Source organism: Peromyscus leucopus, chromosome 5 (assembly GCF_004664715.2).
Source record: "Peromyscus leucopus breed LL Stock chromosome 5, UCI_PerLeu_2.1, whole genome shotgun sequence".
NCBI lineage: Eukaryota > Metazoa > Chordata > Mammalia > Rodentia > Cricetidae > Peromyscus > Peromyscus leucopus.
In genome coordinates this window covers 108,541,312-108,561,388 of record NC_051067.1, presented here as the reverse complement: position 1 = coordinate 108,561,388, position 20,077 = coordinate 108,541,312, and the positions used below count along the sequence as shown (strand labels likewise).

The 20,077-nt window shown below is 42.9% G+C and overlaps 1 protein-coding gene across 1 annotated transcript in view; it reads right to left on the bottom strand.

Annotated features, from left to right (window-relative positions):
* Positions 1 to 20,077, bottom strand: part of Tango6 (transport and golgi organization 6 homolog) — a 170,298-nt gene that overhangs the window by 111,672 nt on the left and 38,549 nt on the right. The window contains 2 exon segments of the mRNA XM_028857728.2: positions 5,412 to 5,546; positions 17,509 to 17,700. Coding sequence (XP_028713561.1) covers positions 5,412 to 5,546; positions 17,509 to 17,700 — 327 coding nt within the window.

Below are 20,077 nucleotides of genomic sequence, written 5' to 3'. Positions count from 1 at the left end.
GGCTACTTTGTGGTTTTTGTTTTTGAGACTGGTTCTCTCTACAGAGCCCTGGCTGTCCTGGAACTCACCATGAAGGCCAGGCTGTCCTTGAACTTATGGAGATCTGCCTGCCTCTGCACGCCCCTCCAACACCCCAAGTGTTGGGATTAATGGTGTGTGCCACCATACCTGGCCAGATTCTAGATCTTGAAAGCACTACATCAAGTCTAGTTTAAAGCAGGTTAAAAATTAAATAAATAAATAAATAAATAAATAAATAAATAAATAAATAAAATAAAACTTCACAGGACACTGGTAACAACAGAAATAATTTTATAAAATTTATATAAGGCTCTGAAAATCTTTAACAATGTTTATAAATGAACACAATGAAGATAATTCCATTTTTAGATGGCTTAATCTCAATAGCAAAAGGTACTGGGAGACAACTAGTCCTTATCTAACTAAAAGATCATTTTAAAACTTATTTAATTTATTGTGCATGTGTATGTGCACATGTGTACTCGGGTATGCCCAGGACACAGTGCCTCTTCATGCATGTGTAGGTCAGAGGGCAATTTTGTGGTGCTGGCTCTCTCCCTCCACTTTTACATGGGTTCAGAGGATTGAACTCAGGTCTTTAGGTCTGTGCAGCAAATGCCTTTGCCTGCTGAGCCATCTTACTGACACTGAAAGATTATTTTCTGAAAAGATGTAAAATTGGGGGCTGAGCAGACGATTTGGCAGGTAAGAACACTCACTGTGTAAGCACGAGGTCCTGAGTTTGAATCCCCAGCACCCATGTAAAAAGCTGGGAATGGCCACATGTGTGCCTGCTACCTCAGGGCTGGGAGGTGGAGACAATGAGAGGCTCCACTTCAAGGGAACAGGCAGAGAGTGACAGAGCAAGACCCCTGGATCTTCCTGTGGCTTTTGATGTACAAATGGTCACATGGAGATTCAAAACTAAGGCGAGGGACATAGCAAGCTAAGAGCAGTAGCTTAGCTTGTGCAGGGTCCTGGTTGAAGGGACTGTGCTGTAGTGGGTAGCCATTCCAGCTTTGACCTGGAAGTCCCAAGCCCGCCTTGTAGGCGTGACCATTACCAAAGCCTCAATGGGGGTTGGAACTTTGTAACATGCCATTTCCCCACGCTCTAGACGTCTCTGGATTTTAGTATGTGTTTCTTGCTTGATATTGTTTGCATTGATTGTAGTTCCATCTTATCTAGGTCATTATCCCTCATTACTCCTGGACAATATTTGATAACCATTCCTTTGTATATAGTCTTGTATTAGGTTAGAACCTTCTTATTTAGACAAAAGGGGGAGGGAGATGTAGTGGGTAGCCATTCCAGCTTGGATCTGGAAGTTCCAATCCCCACTGAGGCTTTGGTAATGGTCACGCCTACAAGGCGGGGCTGGGACTTCCAGGTCAAAGCTGGAATGGCTACCCACTACACTGTGCTTTCTAAATAAGGGATTTTTCAGGCAGTGACCACCTACCTATTAATGCTTGAAATTCTGAGAAAACACTCAGGTTACCTAGGGGATAATAAGCAAGAAGCCTGTGAAAACACTATGTGTGGATCTCCTTTCCCTGTAGCAACACATGACTAATGTTCCCAACACATCCATGGTTTACTGAGGTCCGCAGATGCCCATTAAGGGAGAGGGCAGTGTTTTTAAACTTTTAAAAGCCTATGTCCTTTGATAAACATTAAAAAAGAAAAAAAGTAAAAAAAAAAAAAACAAAAGAAAAAACCAAACCTGCCTCATTAGTTAAAATTACTCTTTTCCTTTCTTTTTTCTTCCTGCCATTTTTCCATCCATTCATGCTGTTTATTAGCTGCTGTAGCAGGCTTATTAATAATGAGCAGAAAGCAGGAAATGCCTGCTCGAGAGGCAACAGCAGTTAAGAATGAATGATGTTCTATAGAGAGAGTGTCCAGCCCAGTGAAGGAGTTAAAGCAACGGCCTTTGGCAAAGAAAGGAAGGTAGAAAGAAAGAATGAATGGAAGAAACAAGGGAAAGGAACGAGACAAGATGACGTAAATAGCATGGAACAAGGGAAACTAGACAACTGTCTTTAGAGAGAAGAGATGCCTTTGGCCTCTCAGTAATAAACCTCACTATGAAATCTGGCTTAAAGGTTAGGAGTCCAGCCTTTAATATACACCCCATTGCTGCCCTGGCACAACATAGCCTCAGTTTATTCTAAGGCCAGAATGGTCTGCTCAGCTTCACCAACCAGGGCAATAGTGGGCACACCAGCTCTGCAACACCAAGCAGAAACTGCTTCCTGGGGGGACAGGAAAGACTCCCCAATGTAATACTTTTACTGATGACCAAACCTGGAATTTAGAAAATGAGTATGGAATTACAGTCGTGTTGTTAGCAATCTTAAACCTGCACTTTCTCCAAATTAACTCCTCTTCCCAGACACGATGTTTTAAGTCACCTTAATTACATGAACTAGAAAGGAATGAAGAAGGGCCCCGATGCTGTTAGATTCTGTTTCATTAGCCAGAACAATGACTCCTAACAGGGACGATGCAGAGCATGGTGTTCTAGGCCCTACAGCAAAGACTTAGAGTGATCGTCGTCACTTAACAGCACAGTTTCCAAGTGTGACTTTCTTGTGAATACAAGACAAACCTAGCATTACTATAGCTCTGCGGTTAAGAGCACCAGCTGCTCTTCCAGAGAACCGGATTCAATTCCCAGCACCCATATGGAGGCTTGGAACCATCCAAACTCCAGTCCCAGGGAAGCCTACAACCCTCTCCTGAGCTCCTTGGGCACCGGGCACACACGTGGTACACATACACACATGGAGGTAAAACATTCATATACATAAATAAAATAAATCTAAAATAAAATGTAAAAAAGAAGCCCTTGCTTGGCATGGTAGTACATGCCTTTAATCCCAGCACTCAGGAGAAAGAGGCAGGCAGATTTCTGAGTCAGTGGTCTCAGAGCAAGTTCTAGGACAGCCAGGTCTACACAGAGAAACCTGTCTCAAAAAAACAGAAAAAAGAAAGAAAGAAAAAAGAAAAAGAACTTGTAAACGCATGAATCAAGCAGGAAACAAAACAAACAAACAAAAATTAGCAAATCTTGGGCAGAAGAGGGTGATGTGGTTTTGTTCCCTTCAACTGTACAGTCAAGGAGCCCAGGATACAGTGATGGGTCAGGGTGGCTCACAGGAGGGCAGGGATGGGCATGGGCTGTGCAGGTACAGCAAGTCAGGCCTGGCCAGTGAATACAGGCAGCCTCCAACAACAGGCTTCTGGAGGAGCGATGGGGGAGTTCTGTGATTTGTTATATTGTCTGAAATAAGAACTAAATAAAAAGATACAACACAGACACATAATCCATGCTTTCAATTTATAGAAACTATCCAAATTAATATTCAATCAGAAAAACAAAACTCAACTAAGCTAATTAAATCCAGTAACAATCCAACTTAAGCTATTCCATCTGTGAAGCCTTCCTTGTTACATCTAATATGGCTCTGGAACCTTAGCCAAAAGCTTATTTTCTCAAATGACATGTGAAATATAAAATTAAGAATACTAAAGAAATCCAGGGAGAAATGGGATTCACATTGACAACTAGCCCAGATAAAATATTTCTTCTCCTTAAGAACAGGCAGGAGTGTTCCACCTTTTGACACTGAGATATAATGTTGTAGTCTGGGACACAGGCTGCTGGCTGAGTGTGCTTGTTAGAATGTTGGAGATGTAACACGGGGAAGGGGAAGGTCCTGGGTCCGATTTCCAGAAACACAGAGGGAAAAATTAAGTCTAGAGAGAGGCAAATCCCAATAGATCAAGAATCAAATCAGATTTGAATGCTCGAACTCAAAATACATTCCCCAAGGGCTCCTTGCTCACGGGTGTTGAGTTTGATTTCATAATACCTGCTCTGAGACCGCTGTTTTTCCTGTGGTCTCCAAACTTGACCAGTCACACCCACAAGCATAATCCAGCTCTGCCTATCCTTTCCCTTCGCCAGCTGTCTCCAGGGCGCTACAACTCAGACACACCGGCTTTCCACCAGTGCTCAAGAAAACCAAGCTTTTCTCTGGTTCTGAGCCTTTGTCACGCGTTTCCTTAACTGAAAGGGTTTCTTCCACCTGTTCTATACAGGCCACACTCAAACACCTATTTCTGCTTCAAGTCTTAGTGAAATTACCTTGGCTCACTAAAGACCTCTCAGCCTAGCTTAGATGTTATGTTCTCATGGTCCCCCCGCCCTCTTCTTTTGAGGCATTCCACTCAATTCTAATCATATTTTTAAAACAGTCATTCTGGGTATGCCTCCCTCCCTGGACTGTGGTATGAGGTATAAGCCATGTCTGTCTTATCCACTACCATATTCCCAGATCTTTAGCTCAGTATCTATCATGTGGCAAATATGTAATCAATAATGGTTAAATGAATAAATTAAAAAATTATAAACTAGGGCTGGAGGGATGGCTCAGTGGACTGCTCTCGCAAAGGACCTGTGTTTGGTTCTCAGGACCCACATCGGGCAGCTCACAGTTGTCTGCAAATCCATCTCCAGAGGATCTGACACCATCTTCTAGCTCAGCAGACACCTGCACTCACGTACACATAGACATACACACAATTTAAAAATAGAAATAGAGCTTAAAAACCACAAGTTAACTATGTAAAAATCACATAAGCTAAACTGGCCATGGTGGTGCACACCTGTAGTCCCAGTGTTGGGAGGTAGGAAGGAATATCATCAATGTCATATTGAATTCAAGCCCAGCCTGGGCTACGTGAGACTCTGCCTCAAACAAAAACAAAACAAAATTCTTAAAAGTGACTGGGGCGGGTGGTGGTGGTGCACGCCTTTGATCCCAGCACTCGGGAGGCAGAGCCAGGCAGATCTGTTCGAGGCCAGCCTGGTCTACAGAGTGAGATCCAGGACAGACACCAAAACTATACAGAGAAACCCTGTCTCAAAGGAAAAAAGAAAAGTGACTGGGAGCAGGCTTAAGTGTACTGCACTGTATGGGCTAAACGGTGGATCCTGAGCTAAAGTGGAACTCTGCAAAACAGATGCCATCTGAGCAGCCAAGAGGTTGCTAAGGATTTCCCACCAACTCTTTGGAGAATGAGAGCCAGAGAACTGAATGTCTGCCTCAGGCACCAAACACTATACTCAGTGTTTCCAAAATAAGCTTGTTCTTTGTAGGAAAGAGCCCTGTCTTTTCGACAGTGACATTCCAGCAGGTCAGTGTGAAGTGGCATGCTTGCCATCTATGTTAGGGATGATTCTCATTAACATACCAAGTTGGCCATCCTGGTTCTCCTGAATATAATATCATTCTTTTTTTTCCATGATGATATGGAAGAAAGGCAGCAGGTCTTCTTCCCTACTCAGAATTCAAGTTTCACTCACACTTCCAACTCACCTGAACAGCTCCTCCTAGCATGACGGCCACCAGGCCCATGCACATGCTCAGTGTCTGGGACTCCACGGTGCTCTCTGCCGCATGGGCCAGGCTGGCACATGCTCTCTGCAGTGTGGCTGCTACAAAGTCCACCACCTATCAAAGGAGGAAATCCGCATCAGTGATGGGGTAAGAAACAAATGTCAAGTCCGTGTGTCTTATGTCTACATCATCTTCAGCATCACGAGAACGTAATGACTGGTACTGCATAGCAAGAGTGCTGCTCTATGCGTTGATGTTTTGAAAGCTACAGTGACAATGCATGAGGATATAGCGCTCTCTATTCCACCCAGAACCCCCAGGAGCTTAGCAATTGCAGACGCTTCTAAGTATTTTACATGTGCAGTATCAAGTCTTTTTTTTTTTTTTTTTTTTTTTTGAGACAGAGTCTTATATACTCATATAGCCCAGGCAGGCCTTTGAACTTGCTATGTTGTTAAGGATGGTCTTGGACTTCTGTTCTTCCTGCTTTCAATTCCCAAGGGTTGGGATTATAGGTATGTGTTACCATGACAAATTTATGTAGTGCTAGGAAATCAAACTCAGGGCTTCCTGCATGCTAAGGCAAGCACTCTAGTTGTCTTTTGAGATGGGGGTCTCAGCTAGCCCAGGCTAGCCTCCAACTGGATACACAGCTAAGCATGGCCATGAATGACTGATTCCCCTACTTCCTCTACCTCCTAAGTGATGGAATTACAGGGTTTTGTTATTCTTGTCTTTCTTTTTCTAATTCAGAACTGCCAAGCAATCCTAGGGTCTTGCTTAATTCATACTAGGCAAGGGCTCTACCACTGAGCTATAAACCCAGTCCCAAGAATCCATTTCTTTTTTTTCTTTTCTTTCTTTTTCTTTTTTCTTTTTTTCTTTTTTTTTTGAGACAGGGTTTCTTTGTGTAGCTTTGTGCCTTTCCTGGAACTCACTCTGTAGACCAGGCTGGCCTCGAACTCACAGAGATCCACCTGGCTCTGCCTCCCGAGTGCTGGGATTAAAGGCGTGCGCCGCCACCGCCCAGCCCATTTCTTATAAAGAAAAGACTTCTCCCTTGTCCCAGCCAGCCATTGCATTTGACATTCACCCAAGGGAGGTAGAAACTTATGTCACAGAAAAACCTACAGATGGCTGTTTATATAAAGCTACTCTAATCATTATTCTCAGAGCTTGGTGATGACCAAGATGTCTTTTATAAGGTAAATGGATAAATAAACTGATTTGTCAAGACAATAGGAGATCATGGGCTGGAGAGATGGCTCAGAGGTTAAGAGCACCGACTGCTCTTCCAGAGGACCTGAGTTCAATACCTAGCACCCACATGGTAGCTCACAACCATCTGTAATGAGATCTGGTGCCCTTTTCTATATACATAATAAATAAATAAATCTTTTAAAAAAAGACAATAGGAAATCAGTCAGGACTATAAGTGACCTATTAAGCCATGAAAAAACATGGAGAAATATTAGTAAGGAGAAATACTACAAAGTGAAGAAGCCCACTGAAAGGATACAAGTGAGAAAGAGATGACTAGACAGAGTACAGAGGACAGGTATGATAGTGAATCTAGTCCTGGGATACTAGAATGGTAGACATGTGTAACCTATTAACTGCACAACACCTAGAGTGAACTCTAATGTCAGCTATAGACTCTGAGTGATAATGATGGGTTGGTGCAGATTCATCAATTACAACAAAGGGGCCTGGAATGTAGCTCAGGGGTAAAGACTGCCCATCTAGCAGTAGAAGGGTTAAGTCCCCAGAAGACACATGCATGTACACACACACACACACACACACACACACACACACACACACACACACACATAGAGATAAAGAAGTCACAAAGGTATTGCTGTAGTAGTAATGGGGAGGCCAGGGACATGTGGGCACAGGAGATACATGAGAAACCTCTGTATATGCAAAATCTTGTTATCTTGTTGTGAACTTAAAACTACTCTAAAAAATAAACCCTGGGGGCCACAGAGATGGCTCAGTGGTTAAGAACACTGGCTGCTCTTCCAGAGGACCCAGGTTCAATTCCCAGCACCCTCATGGCAGCTAACAACTGTCTTTAACTCTAGTCCCAGGGGCTCAAATGCTGTCCTTCTAGCCTCTGTGGAGACTTTACACATGGTACACATATGTACATTCAAGCAAACAAACATACACATAAAAAATTAAATTAAATCTCAAAAAAATATTTGTTGGGCAATGGTGGTACACATCTTTAAACCAGCACTCAGGAGACAGAGGCAAGTGGATCTCTGTGAGTTTGGGGCCAGCCTGGTCTACAGAGTGAGTTCCAGGACAGCCAGGGCTGTTACACAGAGAAACTTGAAAAACCAAAAAGTAAATAATAAACAAACAAACAAATCAATCAATAAATCAATAAATAAAATAATAAAATTATTCTGGGCCAGGGAAATGACTAGGTGGGTAAAATCACTTGCCACGCAAGACTGATGATTGTGTTCAGATACTCAGAAGGCACTGTAGAGCTGGCAATGGCAGCACGCGTCTGTGATCCCAGCACTCCTACAGTGGCATGGGAGGCAGAGACATGAGGAGGATCACAGAGTGGAAGAGTCCCCCTGGGAGGCTTCTGGAACCTTGCAGGTCAGCTTGCCTGGAGTATACAGCCCAGCAGGAAATGCAAGAGAGATCTTGCCTCAAAATCAAGTTGGAAAGGGAGAGAAAAATCAATGTCCAAGGTCACCCTCTGACCTCCACAGGCACACAGGTATACACACACACACACACACACACACACACACACACGTGTGTGTGTGTGTATACGTATTTGATCAACTACATACATAAAAATAAATATTACTTTCTGACCATTTAAAATGCTATCTTGCAGGGCGGTGGTGGCGCACGCCTTTAATCCCAACACTCGGGAGGTAGAGGCAGGTGGATCTCTGTGAGTTTGAGGGCAGCCTGGGCTACAGAGTGAGTTCCAGGAAAGGCACAAAGCTACACAGAGAAACCCTATCTGGAAACCCCCCCCCAAAAAAAATGTTATCTGAAGGAGGTTTCCTCCTTGCAGATTTCTCAGTTCTACATCTGACAGTATTAATTCTAGTAAGCAATGAATATGGAAGAAGATACCCAATTTTATTTATAAGCCAGTATCTCCAATCAATCTATAAATGATTCAGAGTCATATTCTAAGTTTCAATGTTTCTACAGACTTATGATAGTTCACACACAGATTTTATATAATAGTGTGGGCTATCAAAAACCTTTAAATAGAATTAATTTGGTCAGCATCATTTGAACTGAGCCTGGTATAATCATCTTAAGTGCAAACTCCTTTGAACAAACAACAGCAGACACACATTCACGCACGTACTCATGCACACGTGTGTATTCAGGATTTATGGCTCAAAGGGGAGACATCATTTTGTAATGGGAAGGGTGAGATAGGCTGTAATAAGCCTCTAAACACTATGCAAGGTTGCATGTTTAACTCTCGAGACAAATCACATGCTATGCTGGAATCCTCACTGCAAGCGTAAAGCTGGGAGAATGGCCTGTTAACACTTGTCTTCTGGGACAAGGCAGGAAACTGGAAAGGCTATTCAAATGTTCCGTGCACAGAAACAATGCCGGCAATTTCCACCTCCCTCTCTGACCCTGGGACGTTACTGATTTATATTTCATTTGGGGCCACCTAGTTGTGCCGCCGAAAAGGTTTTAAAGTGTGCCTTGTTTTTATTTAGTTTCTATGTTAGCACAAGAATTATTTAATTGCTAGAGTTAGCTTTTCCTAAGCTCCTTCCTGACATATTTTTTAGTGTTAAAAACATTACATTTGTTTATTCTCATGTGATGCACACACACATGCCACATGTGTGTGGAGGTCACAACAATTTGTAGGAATCTGTTCTCTCTTTCTACCAAATGTGTTCCAGGGGATGAACCCAGGTTGTAAGATTTGGTGGCAAGCATCTTTATGTACTGAGCCATCTTACCCGACCCGTTATGGACTGTTTTAAAAAGGCTGCCAGCCAGGCATGGTGGTGCACGGCTTTAATCCCAGCATTTGGGAGGCAGAGGCAGGAGATCTCTGAGTTAAAGCCTAACCTGATCTACAGAGCAAGTTCCAGGACAACCAAGGAGTACACAGAGAAACCTTGTCTTGAAAAAAACAAAACAGTCGGGCAGTGGTGGCACACAACTTTAATCCCAGCACTCGGGAGGCAGAGCCAGGCGGATCTCTGTGAGTTCGAGGCCAGCCTGGGCTACCAAGTGAGTTCCAGGAAAGGCGCAAAGCTACACAGAGAAACCCTGTCTCGAAAAACCAAAAAAAAAAAAAAGAAAAGAAAGAAAGAAAAAAAAAAAAAAAAAAAAAAAAAAAAAAAAAAAAAAAAAAAAAAGAAAAGAAAGAAAGAAAGAAAAAAAACCAATAAAATAAAAAGGCTGGAAAACAAATATGATCCTATTCTTAGGGAAGAAGCTTTCTGTTTGTATGCATGTAAAAACAAAACAAACGACTGAGAACTAGGAGAACATGAAATTGAGAGAGACACAAGGTCACGAGGGGGGGAACTGGGGGAGCTGGAGGAAGGGAGCAATGAATGATCAAAATGCATTGCATAAATGTATGAAAATTTCAAAGAATAAAAAAAATTATTAAAGAACCTGGGAAGTGTTAACTATGAAGTAAGGGCCAGGTATTAATGTATGTCATCAAAAAATCCCTTTCTCCTAAACTTCCTTTTGTTTGTGGTGAGGACACTGAGATAGGGTCTGATGTAGCCCAGGGTGGCTTGAACTACGTAGCCAAGGATGAGCTTGAACTTCTGATCCTCCTCCTTCAGTGTCCAACCAGACTGGCTTCCTAGAGCACCGCTTTTGACAGCAGCTTAGCCTGCTGTGACTGTGGTGGGCTGCCGACCCAGGAAGAGGTCCACAATGACTGAAGCCTCTTGGGACTTAGGGGAGTTTTCCATTTACCACCACCCGAGTTAGAGTCCTTGCGTTCAGCATCTCTCAGCAGCCTGCTGAGACGCACGACACCAACAGTCAGCCTCTAAGCCCTTCCACTCTGTCAGCACTTCGTCAGCAAGTTACACTCCTCCATAGGATCACTAAGAGGATTAAATGAGCTAATACCTGTCATGTGTTCAGAACGGAGCCTGGTAAACAGCAAATACCTAATGTTATTATTAAAGAGTAAAGTAATTATAAGCAGTTGACTCAGTAGACCCACAGTCAGGTCGGGAGAGATGAGCTAGAACACATCCATGAGAATAAGTCTCCTGCTTTTCAGTCAGAGTCCCCTGATTTCAACATTTAGTAAGAGTAAACCTCTAGGCTGGTGAGATGGTTCAGCAGGTAGAGAAGTACTTCCTGTACAAGCTAGTCAACTGAGTCTGATCACTGGACCCCAAGATGAAAGGAGAGCCAGGTGGGGTGGCGTACATCTTTAATCCCAGCACTCGGGAGGCAGAGGCAGGCGGATCTCTGAGCTTGAGCCCAGTCTGGTTACAGAGTGAGTTCCAGGACAGCCAGGGCTACACAGAGAAACCCTGTCTTGAAAAAAAAAAAAAAAGAGGAGAGGAGAGAACCACCAACTCCACAAAGCCATCTTCAGAGCGTAGCTGGTGCGTCTGTTCTTCCCAGGCTTCTGCGGAAGTAACCTGCACTGTTTCCCATTTCTTTGCTCTTGTTTGGTTATTTGTCTGCTTCGGAGAGTCCCTCTCTCTCTCTCTCTCTCTCTCTCTCTCTCTCTCTCTCTCTCTCTCTCTCTCTCTCTCTCTCCCTCCCTCCCTCCATCCCTCCTTCTTTTTTTCTTGAGACAATGTCACTATGTAGCCCAGGCTAGTCTAGAACATGTGGCAATCCTCCTGACAATGTCACTATGTAGCCCAGGCTGGCCTAGAACATGTGGCAACCTTCCTGCTTTGGTCTCTGTGCTAGGATTATGGGCACGCCCACGATGCTAGGCTCCTTTTCTGTTTAAAAATATCTCAACAGCTCTGTTGAGGTTCAAGGTTTGCTTCTTAACTTCTCTCCATGCAGACATTCTCACTTTCTCAGGTTGCTAATGACCTCTGTTTTTTGTAGCTTTCAATTTTTACTATCATCCTTTCTCTACTATCATCCCCACACACACACCTGCTCTGCTGATGCCTGTCTATGGTTTCCAGGGAGAGCAGGTCAATCAATACCTTGTCTTTATACTAGGCGCTCTGTGTTCTGTTTCTGTAATGAGTCTGTGTTACTTATGTCACACACACAAAATTAACATCAAAAAAAGAAAAACACCATGAAGAATCATTTCTACTCTGCTGATTATAGTGATCCAGCTCAGTAGTGTGCAAAGGATGCGGTTTCTGAAAGGGCAGACTAAGAAGCTTGCTCACTGCCCTGCACTGGCACTGGGCTCCTTGCCGGTCCTGATACACTGGGGGCAAATTCCCTCTATCTGGACATCTCAATAGCTCCCAGCTTCCCTGGCTACAGGTCTTCACTCAGAAGTAATCTCTTCACTGTGGCTCTCCATGGCCACCTACTTATCAGCCCTTTTCCTTGTTCTATTTTTCTCCAGAAATGACCACCATCTGACACATGTCATAATGAAATTATCACCATATGACATTCTTTGCGTTCTTTTTTTTTAATGTGATTATTTATTTGTTTTTTATTTCATGTGCATTGGTGTTTTGCCTGCATGTATGTCGGTATGAGGGTGTCGGTTCCCCTGGAACTGGAGTTACAGACAGTTGTGAGCTGCCATGTGGGTGCTGGGATTTGAACCCTGGTCCTCTGGAAGAGCAGCGATTGCTCTCACTGCTGAGCCATCTCTCCAGCTCCACTCTTTGCTTTCTTATTTATTATTTCCCCATATGTGAATGTCAGCTCCATGAATGCAGATACATGTCTGTTTTGTTTAGCATTGTGTCCTTAGTACCTAGAAGAGTGAGATGGCGCATAGCTCAATACATAATCATGGGCTGAAAGAACTTGAGAGCTGGTGGAGGACCCCAATAGTAGACAGACCCACTGCATGCCTCGTTTCTCCACATACCATAACACAGATACTATGCCATTCCAATGCACTCTGAATATTTACTCTCTTATTTATAAGTACTTCAATATGCATTTATAACAGGTAAGGAGATTTGGTTTTGACATTACTACCATGCTATTATTATACTCAACTTTTTAAATAACTCCTAAAGCCTGGTCCACAACTGTTACAAAAATATTTCATATAATTCCTCTCTTTTTGAGACTGGGTCTCACTGTATAGCCCTGGCTGTTCTGGAACTCACTCTGTAGACCAGGATGGCCTCAAACTCAGAGATACACCTGCCCCTTCCTCCTGAGTGTTGGCATTAAAGGTGTATGCCACCATGTCTAGCCACAATTTGCCTATAATATTTTTAATTTATGTGTGTATGCGTTTGTCTGCACACAGGCTAAGGGCAAAGAAGGACTTTAGGTCTTTTCCTCTATTGCTTTCGATTTTATGAGACACGGCATCTTAGTTCGCAGACTAGCTGGCTAGTAAGAGCCAGAGATCTGTTGTCTCCACCACCTCTTCCAACCCCACAAGTGCTGGGGTTACAGATGTTACCTTGTGCTTGCATGGTAAGCACTTCATTGACTGGGCCACCTCTCCACCCCCCAGATATTTATCTAAACCCAGGACTGGTTCCCTTATTTGTTTGTTTATTTATTTTGGTTTTTTGAGTTAAGGTCTCACTATGTAGCTCTGGCTGTCCTGGAACTCACTATGTAGTCCAAGCAGGCCTTGAACTCACTGAGATCTGCCTACCTCTGTCTACAGAGTGTAGGGATTAGAGGCATGTGCTACCACACCCAGCTTGATTCTTTTTCTTTTTTTTTTTAAATAACATTTATTTGATGAGGAAACAGAAACACATGCACTGTAGATTTTCACATTATGGATCTGGCAGATTGCTTCCTTGTGGCTTTGCTTAACATAGTATGCTAGCGTCTGCACTTCCTTCATTAGACATAGGTTCAAGGTTCCGTGCTAAGGTCAGAATCTTTCCCAAGAGCTCTATACTTCCTACTGCACTGCCTGTGGTGGCACATGACACCTGTCTGTCCATCAGTGGTGACATAAGACCAACCTGTCCATGCCAAAATATTCAGTGCAGTCCCTAAGCACCGCTATCTGCATTAACCTGAGATGTACATGAAAAATAAGATGCAAAGGAATGAAAACATGAATAAAGATGCAATGAAGTACAACAAAATTCTAATGGCAATATCTATGTAGGAAGTGGGTACAAGGTATTCACTACAAAATTCTTTCAACAAATAAATATTTCCCATTATTATGTACAATTATTGTGCTTTATACACACACATACACAAAGGCCAGGTGTGGCAGTAGACATATGTAATCCCAGCAATGGGGAGGTAGAGGCAAGAGGATCTCTGTGAGTTCTAGGCTAGCCTGGTCTATATAGCAAGTTCCAGGTCAGCCAGGGCTACTTAATGAGACATTGCCTCAGAAAGCAAAACCAACTGGTGGCGGCACACACCTTTAATCCCAGCACTCGGAAGGCAGAGGCAGGTAGATCTCTATGAGTTAGAGGCCAGCCTGGGCTACAGAGCTGGTTCCAAGACAGCTATGGCTATGCAGAGAAACTCTGTCTCAAAAAACCAAAATCAACAAACAAACAAACGAAACAATAACAACAACAACAACAACCAAAACCACCAAGGGGCTGGAGGGATGGCTCAGTGGTGAAGAACACCTGCTGATCTTCCAGAGGACCCAAGTTTGGTTTCCAGCATCCAAGTCAGTTGACTCACAACTGCCTGTAACTCCAGATCTGGGGACTCTAACTCCTCTGTCTTCTGAAGACACCTGTGCTCAGGGACATATGTACACACACTTAAAAAGTAATACAAATAAATTATTTAAAAAGAAAAAAACAAAATAAACAGCATTACTAAAAATTATTTCAAACTTGAAAAGTTTTATAATATGGGGAGGCAGTCAGTTTCACTGGGTATTTTGGGCCTAACACATATAAAGTCTTCCATTCACAGCCCTTCTAACCATTTTGGCAGACAATGGTAATCATTACCCAAATCTATGCTTTCATAAGGGTTTGCAAAATGTAATTTTCTAGTTCTTTTTTAATGGTTCTGGCTGTGATCATCCTGCAGGGTAAGTAGTCTACCAGTAATTATCCGCATTGCCAGCCCTGTGATTCTCCTATGGAGAAAAATGTCCCTTCCTTACTTATCTGATTTTGCTGGCATCTAATTACTATAGGAAAGGCAAGACAAGTGCTTTCTCCATTCCCTTTGATTATCAATTTACAAAATCCAGACCAAATGCCCTAACAATCTCTAAAGAATCCTGTGAGCTTTTAAAACCCATTTTCTGTCTTCGATGCCCCTGACCTCTGAGTACTGTAGTTGTGCTGTATGCTGCCGCAGGAGTCCCTGCAAGGTGACTCCTGACTGCTACTGCCACAGCCCCATTAAATTCAGACAGCTTCCTTGTGCATGGGCACATGAAGCTGCTGGAAGTTTATAATGTACAATCTTCGCCCTAGACCTCAAATCAACCTTTATCCCAGAGAGTTCTGAGCACCTCAAGTAGAAAACGGTAGAAAAAGTAGAAAAAGTGGACCTAGGGCACTTACTGCTACTGATTGCCATTGTCCCTGGCATTGACAGTGGACCACACTAGGAATTCCCATTTTTTAAAAACAAAAGCATTAATCATGCAGTCATTCTAATATTTCCAACTGAAATTCAAGAGTATCGGGCTTTTATGCTAGTTCTTTGGTTTTTATATGTTTTTCACATACCAAAAGTCTTCATTCCTAATAATATCAACCAAACAATTTATAACTTATTTTCTTTGTGTGTGCACACATGTGACTGTGGCATGTGTGTGCTTCAAAATAATATCCCAATATCATCGCTAGCAGTGAAATTACAAAGGACAGTTTGGTGCTTCCTGGTGGTTCTTTTTGTTCTGGAACATTTTAACTAACCTGTGCGAAGGGTGAGTTAGTGGACCACCTCATCTTTTGTCCAGTCCAACCCTACTGCTCCTTAATTAGTAGTGAAGGAAGGAGGGACAGAAGCTCAAGTCCGATAAGCTTTTAGACCACCCCACTTCCACCCAGCACCCTAAGACAGAAACAGACCTGGATGGGGAAGCCTTCAGGAACCAGATACACTAGAGGAACAAACCACCCCGCTGAGTAACATGGGGTCAGTGAACTGAAGGAGTGAGGGGCTCGGACACAAATCAGGAGCACAATTCCCATTAAACAGGCAAGCTAAGTCAGAGCTGACAGGCAGCAGCTAATGTTCTCAGCAGGAGCTCCAGCGAAATGCTGCTTAGCAACAATGACAGCCACACAAAGAGCTGGAGGGTCGGATTTCGAGTGACAATCATACCCGCTCACAAATGACTGTCACTCGCCAGCCAGGCACAGCGAATTCTGGTTAAGGGGTAAAATGTGCTTCCTGTATTGCCTGCACATTATTACCTTTACCTCCTACTTTTAAAGAAAAGGTAGTAAAAATAATAACGGCTCACTTAATAAAATTCAGGGACTGACCCACACAGGAACACTACCCTGAAACCACTGGTTTTAGGATATCTTAAAATTGCACAGGATGCTGGAGATAAACTGTGAATCTGAGGATGTATAAAATTTAAAGTGGTCTTATTAACATGTTTTTTGTTGTTTGTTTAGTTGGTTGGTTGGGTTTTTTGTTTGTTTGTTTGTTTTTTGATGCAGGGTTTCCCTGTGTAGTCCTGGCTCTCCTGGAACCTGTTCTGTAGACCAGGCTGGCCTCAAACTCACAGAAATCTGCCTGCCTCTGCCTCCCGAGTGCTGGGTTAAAGGTTGTGTGCTACCACACCAAGACTAACACTTTTTTTCCAAATTTGAATTCCAGTCATTCTCAACTTGTGTGTGTGCATGTGTGTGGCATATGCATACATATGTAAGTACATGAGCCTATGTGTATGAGGGAGCCAGAGGAGGATGTCAGGTGTCCTGCTCTATCCCTCTCTACCCTATTCATTCGATACAGAGTCTTTCACTGAGCCTGAACCTATGCTGGTGGTCAGCAAGCCCAGTAATCCTCCTGTCTCTTATAATCCTCTGTGCCTGTAACAGACCTGGGGTTACAGGCACATGTGTGAGCACACCCAGCTTTTTACATGGGTCTTAGGTATCCAAACACAAGTTCTCATGTTTGCCCTGCAAGTGCGCTCACCCTCTAAACCAGTGGTTCTCAACCTGTGGGTCGCAACCCCTTTAGGGAGGGGAGGGGCACAGGTCAACTGACCTTTTCACAGAGGTCCCCTAAGACCATCAGAAAACACAGATATTTCTATTAAGATTAATAACGGCAGCAAAATTACAGTTATGAAGTAGTACCAAAAGTAATTCTATGGTTGGGGTCACCACAACCCGAGGAACTGTAGTAAAGGGTGGCAGCGTTAGGAAGGTTGAGAACCACTGCTCTGAGCCATCACTCCAGCCCTTCATTTACAACCATTAGCCCATGCGAAACCTTAAAATAATAAAGACTTTCAGGCTGTCATTTGGGCATATTAAATCAAAACCTCTAAAAGGGAGCCAGGTAGCAGTCTATTTTTCAAAGGCTAGTTGATTTTATTTGCACTCAAAGTTGAAAGTCACAAATATATAAAGCAGTTCTAGAAGTTTTATGTATGTGAGACTCACATGAGGAGCTTGTCAAGCATATGGTGTAGTATGAAAAGAGTCAGGTTCAGCTGGCCCAGTGTGAGCTTAATTAATAGCCATCATGTTTAAGCAGAATTCCAAGAAACATGGAAAGGGTGCCACCAAATTGCACTCTAAACAACTATTTTTGAGACAGTGTCTCAGTACATAGCCCTGGCTGGCCTGGAATTCACTCTGCACACAAAGCCTGCCTCTGCCTCCGAGTGCTGGGATTAAAGGTATGCACCACCATGCCTGGCTAAGCAACATTTATTTTTTGAAAAAATGTAAAGAAACCAGCATATCAGCAGGCTGGATCCAGAACGTGACAGACAGCTACTAACCTGAGTGATGTGTGTAAATATCTGCTCAGACATTCTCTCACAGAGAACAGCCAGCACCTGCAGAACCAGCAGCTTCCGCTCCTGGTCTTCTATGAGCAGAGCCTGGTGTTGCTCTAATTCCAACAGGCTTGCAGAACATGAGGGCGTGGGTTTGACCTCTGCTTCATCTTCCACGACCAGATGAGACAACTCCTGAAGCAGGGGATGAAAGGAAGTGAAGAAAAAGCCAGTGGCATTAAGGACTTGGCAAACATATATAGAAGAAATTCACATCCAAGGAAGTAATCTGTATTTGTTACACACTCCTGTAATCTCAGCTGCCCGGGAGGCTGAGGGGAAAGGATTGAAGGTTTGAGGCCCACAAGGCTACAGAGTGGTTCAGGACCACCCTAATAACTCAGTGAGACCTGCCTCAAAATTAAAAAGTAAAAAGAGCTAGGGGCATAACTTCATGATAGAGTTCTTGTCTAGTATATACAAGTATATACTAGGTTCAACTCCCAGGACTGAGAAAACGGAAAAAAAAAAAAAGCTGTAGAGTAATATGCATGTTGTATACCATATATATGAACTTACACACACACACACACACACACACACACACACACACACACACACAGCACTGGTTTGAGGGAGAAAACCAACTCATGAAATGTGTCCTCTGACCTCCACACATGCATAGTGCAGACATATGCACACACATACTAAAACACACACAAATAAGTAATAAGTGTAAAAAAAGAACTTGACAAACTTTTTACAATATTTTTACAATTTCTCTCACTAGCCTTCTTTGAACTGAGTCCTCAGGTGATAGAACAGCCAAAGTCAGAGACCATTAGATGGCTTTCCTTCAAGGTAAGTCAGAAATCAACTCTATTCGCGGTGAATTGTGGGCTTGGGAAGCTTTCAACTGTCCTTCTCCGTTGTGAATTTCCACAGAAGGAAACCCTTAAGTTCCCGAACAATTAGCGCTTTGCTGAAGTAGCTGACAGCCTAGAGTAATGGTGTTCTACTGCGCCCCGTAATTTTCCTCCCTGGGGGATGTTTGGAAATGTCTGCAGGACATCTTCGATGTCATGATTGGGGGTTGACAAAGGCATTTAGTGAGGAGAGGTTGCTGCTAAAAATCCTACAAAGAACAAGACAACCACACCAAAGAACACACTTATCTAGGCCAAATGTCAATTTTGCCAAGGTGAAGTTTCCCTGGTTTCAAGCAGGGCTTCCTAAACATTTCCACTCACAATCTCTTTTCCCTGAGAAATTTTAATACAATTCCATATATGGTTGTACATAAAACAGGTATATTAGTCAAGCAAATAGTGGTAATAAATTATAAAGAAATTTACTTTAAGACAATTGTTTGGCATACATATGCTTTTACCCTTTATTAAAGATGAACTAATTTGCATACTAATGAGATGGGTCTGCTTGATTAATTTTACATGAAGAATTCAATATTGAATATTTGATACTGCAGGATATACAGCATCTTCAATGTTTCTCAGAGTACATCGATATTTTGATTTTTTTTTTTTTTTGAGACAGAGTTTCTCTGTGTAACAGTCCTGGCTGTCCTGGAACTTGCTTTGTAGACCAGGCTGGCCTCGAACTCACTGAGATCCACCTGCCTCTGCCTCTCAAGTGCTGAGATTAAAGGCATGTGCCACCACCGCCCAGTGACATTTTGATTTTATAAACATCAATGCAGAGAACTCAAATTTGCTTAACTATGTGATACAAAATTGGAGAATCAGTTGAGGGCCATTTCAGAACTTACTCAAAATTCTGACCTAATCAAAGGCCAAAATTCATTTAATAGTTCTTTTTAATGAAAGATCAAGTTCAGCAGCCCAGTCAGCAATTTAAAAAAATTATTATTATGTATGTGTGTCTGTGTGTGGGTTTGTTCATGTGAATGCAGACACCCAAGGTGGTGTTAGATCCTGTGGCACTGGAGCAGTTGGAACAGCCTGACATGGGTGCTGAGAACCAAATTCAAGTCCTCAGGGAGAGTAGCAAGGTCTCTTAACCTCTGAGCTTCTCTCCAGTCCCTCAACCAATAATTTTTAAAATCAAAAATTCTAACAAAATAAAATTAAAAGATAAACTAATTTAATATTTACCTGGTGAGGAATGATGGTTGGAAAAATATTAAAAATCTTTGTTTTCCACAGTTAAACCACTGTTTCTATAAGAGCAGAAAGCGCTGTAGTTGATACTATATGACAACCTCAAATCAGAGTGGCGATGTCTCAGGCTGGGCTTGTTGGCACTGGGTGGTATGATGGCCTGACTCTGCAAAGGGCATATGCTGAGTGTTCAGAACCAGGGCCTCAGTGACACTGTGCAGTCCTGAGCTGTCAGAAATGCCCTGAGCTCATTCCCCGCCTGATTTCTAATTAAGTTTTGATTATTTTGTGGTCAGATGTTTTAGTGTTGATAGATGTTTTGTGACCCACCCCCCACATTGACTTATGTGACCTCATCTGGGGTCATGACCCACAGTTTAAGAAGCCTGTGCTGGCTGGCTAGAGTTTAGCTGGCAGAGTACTTGCCTAGCATG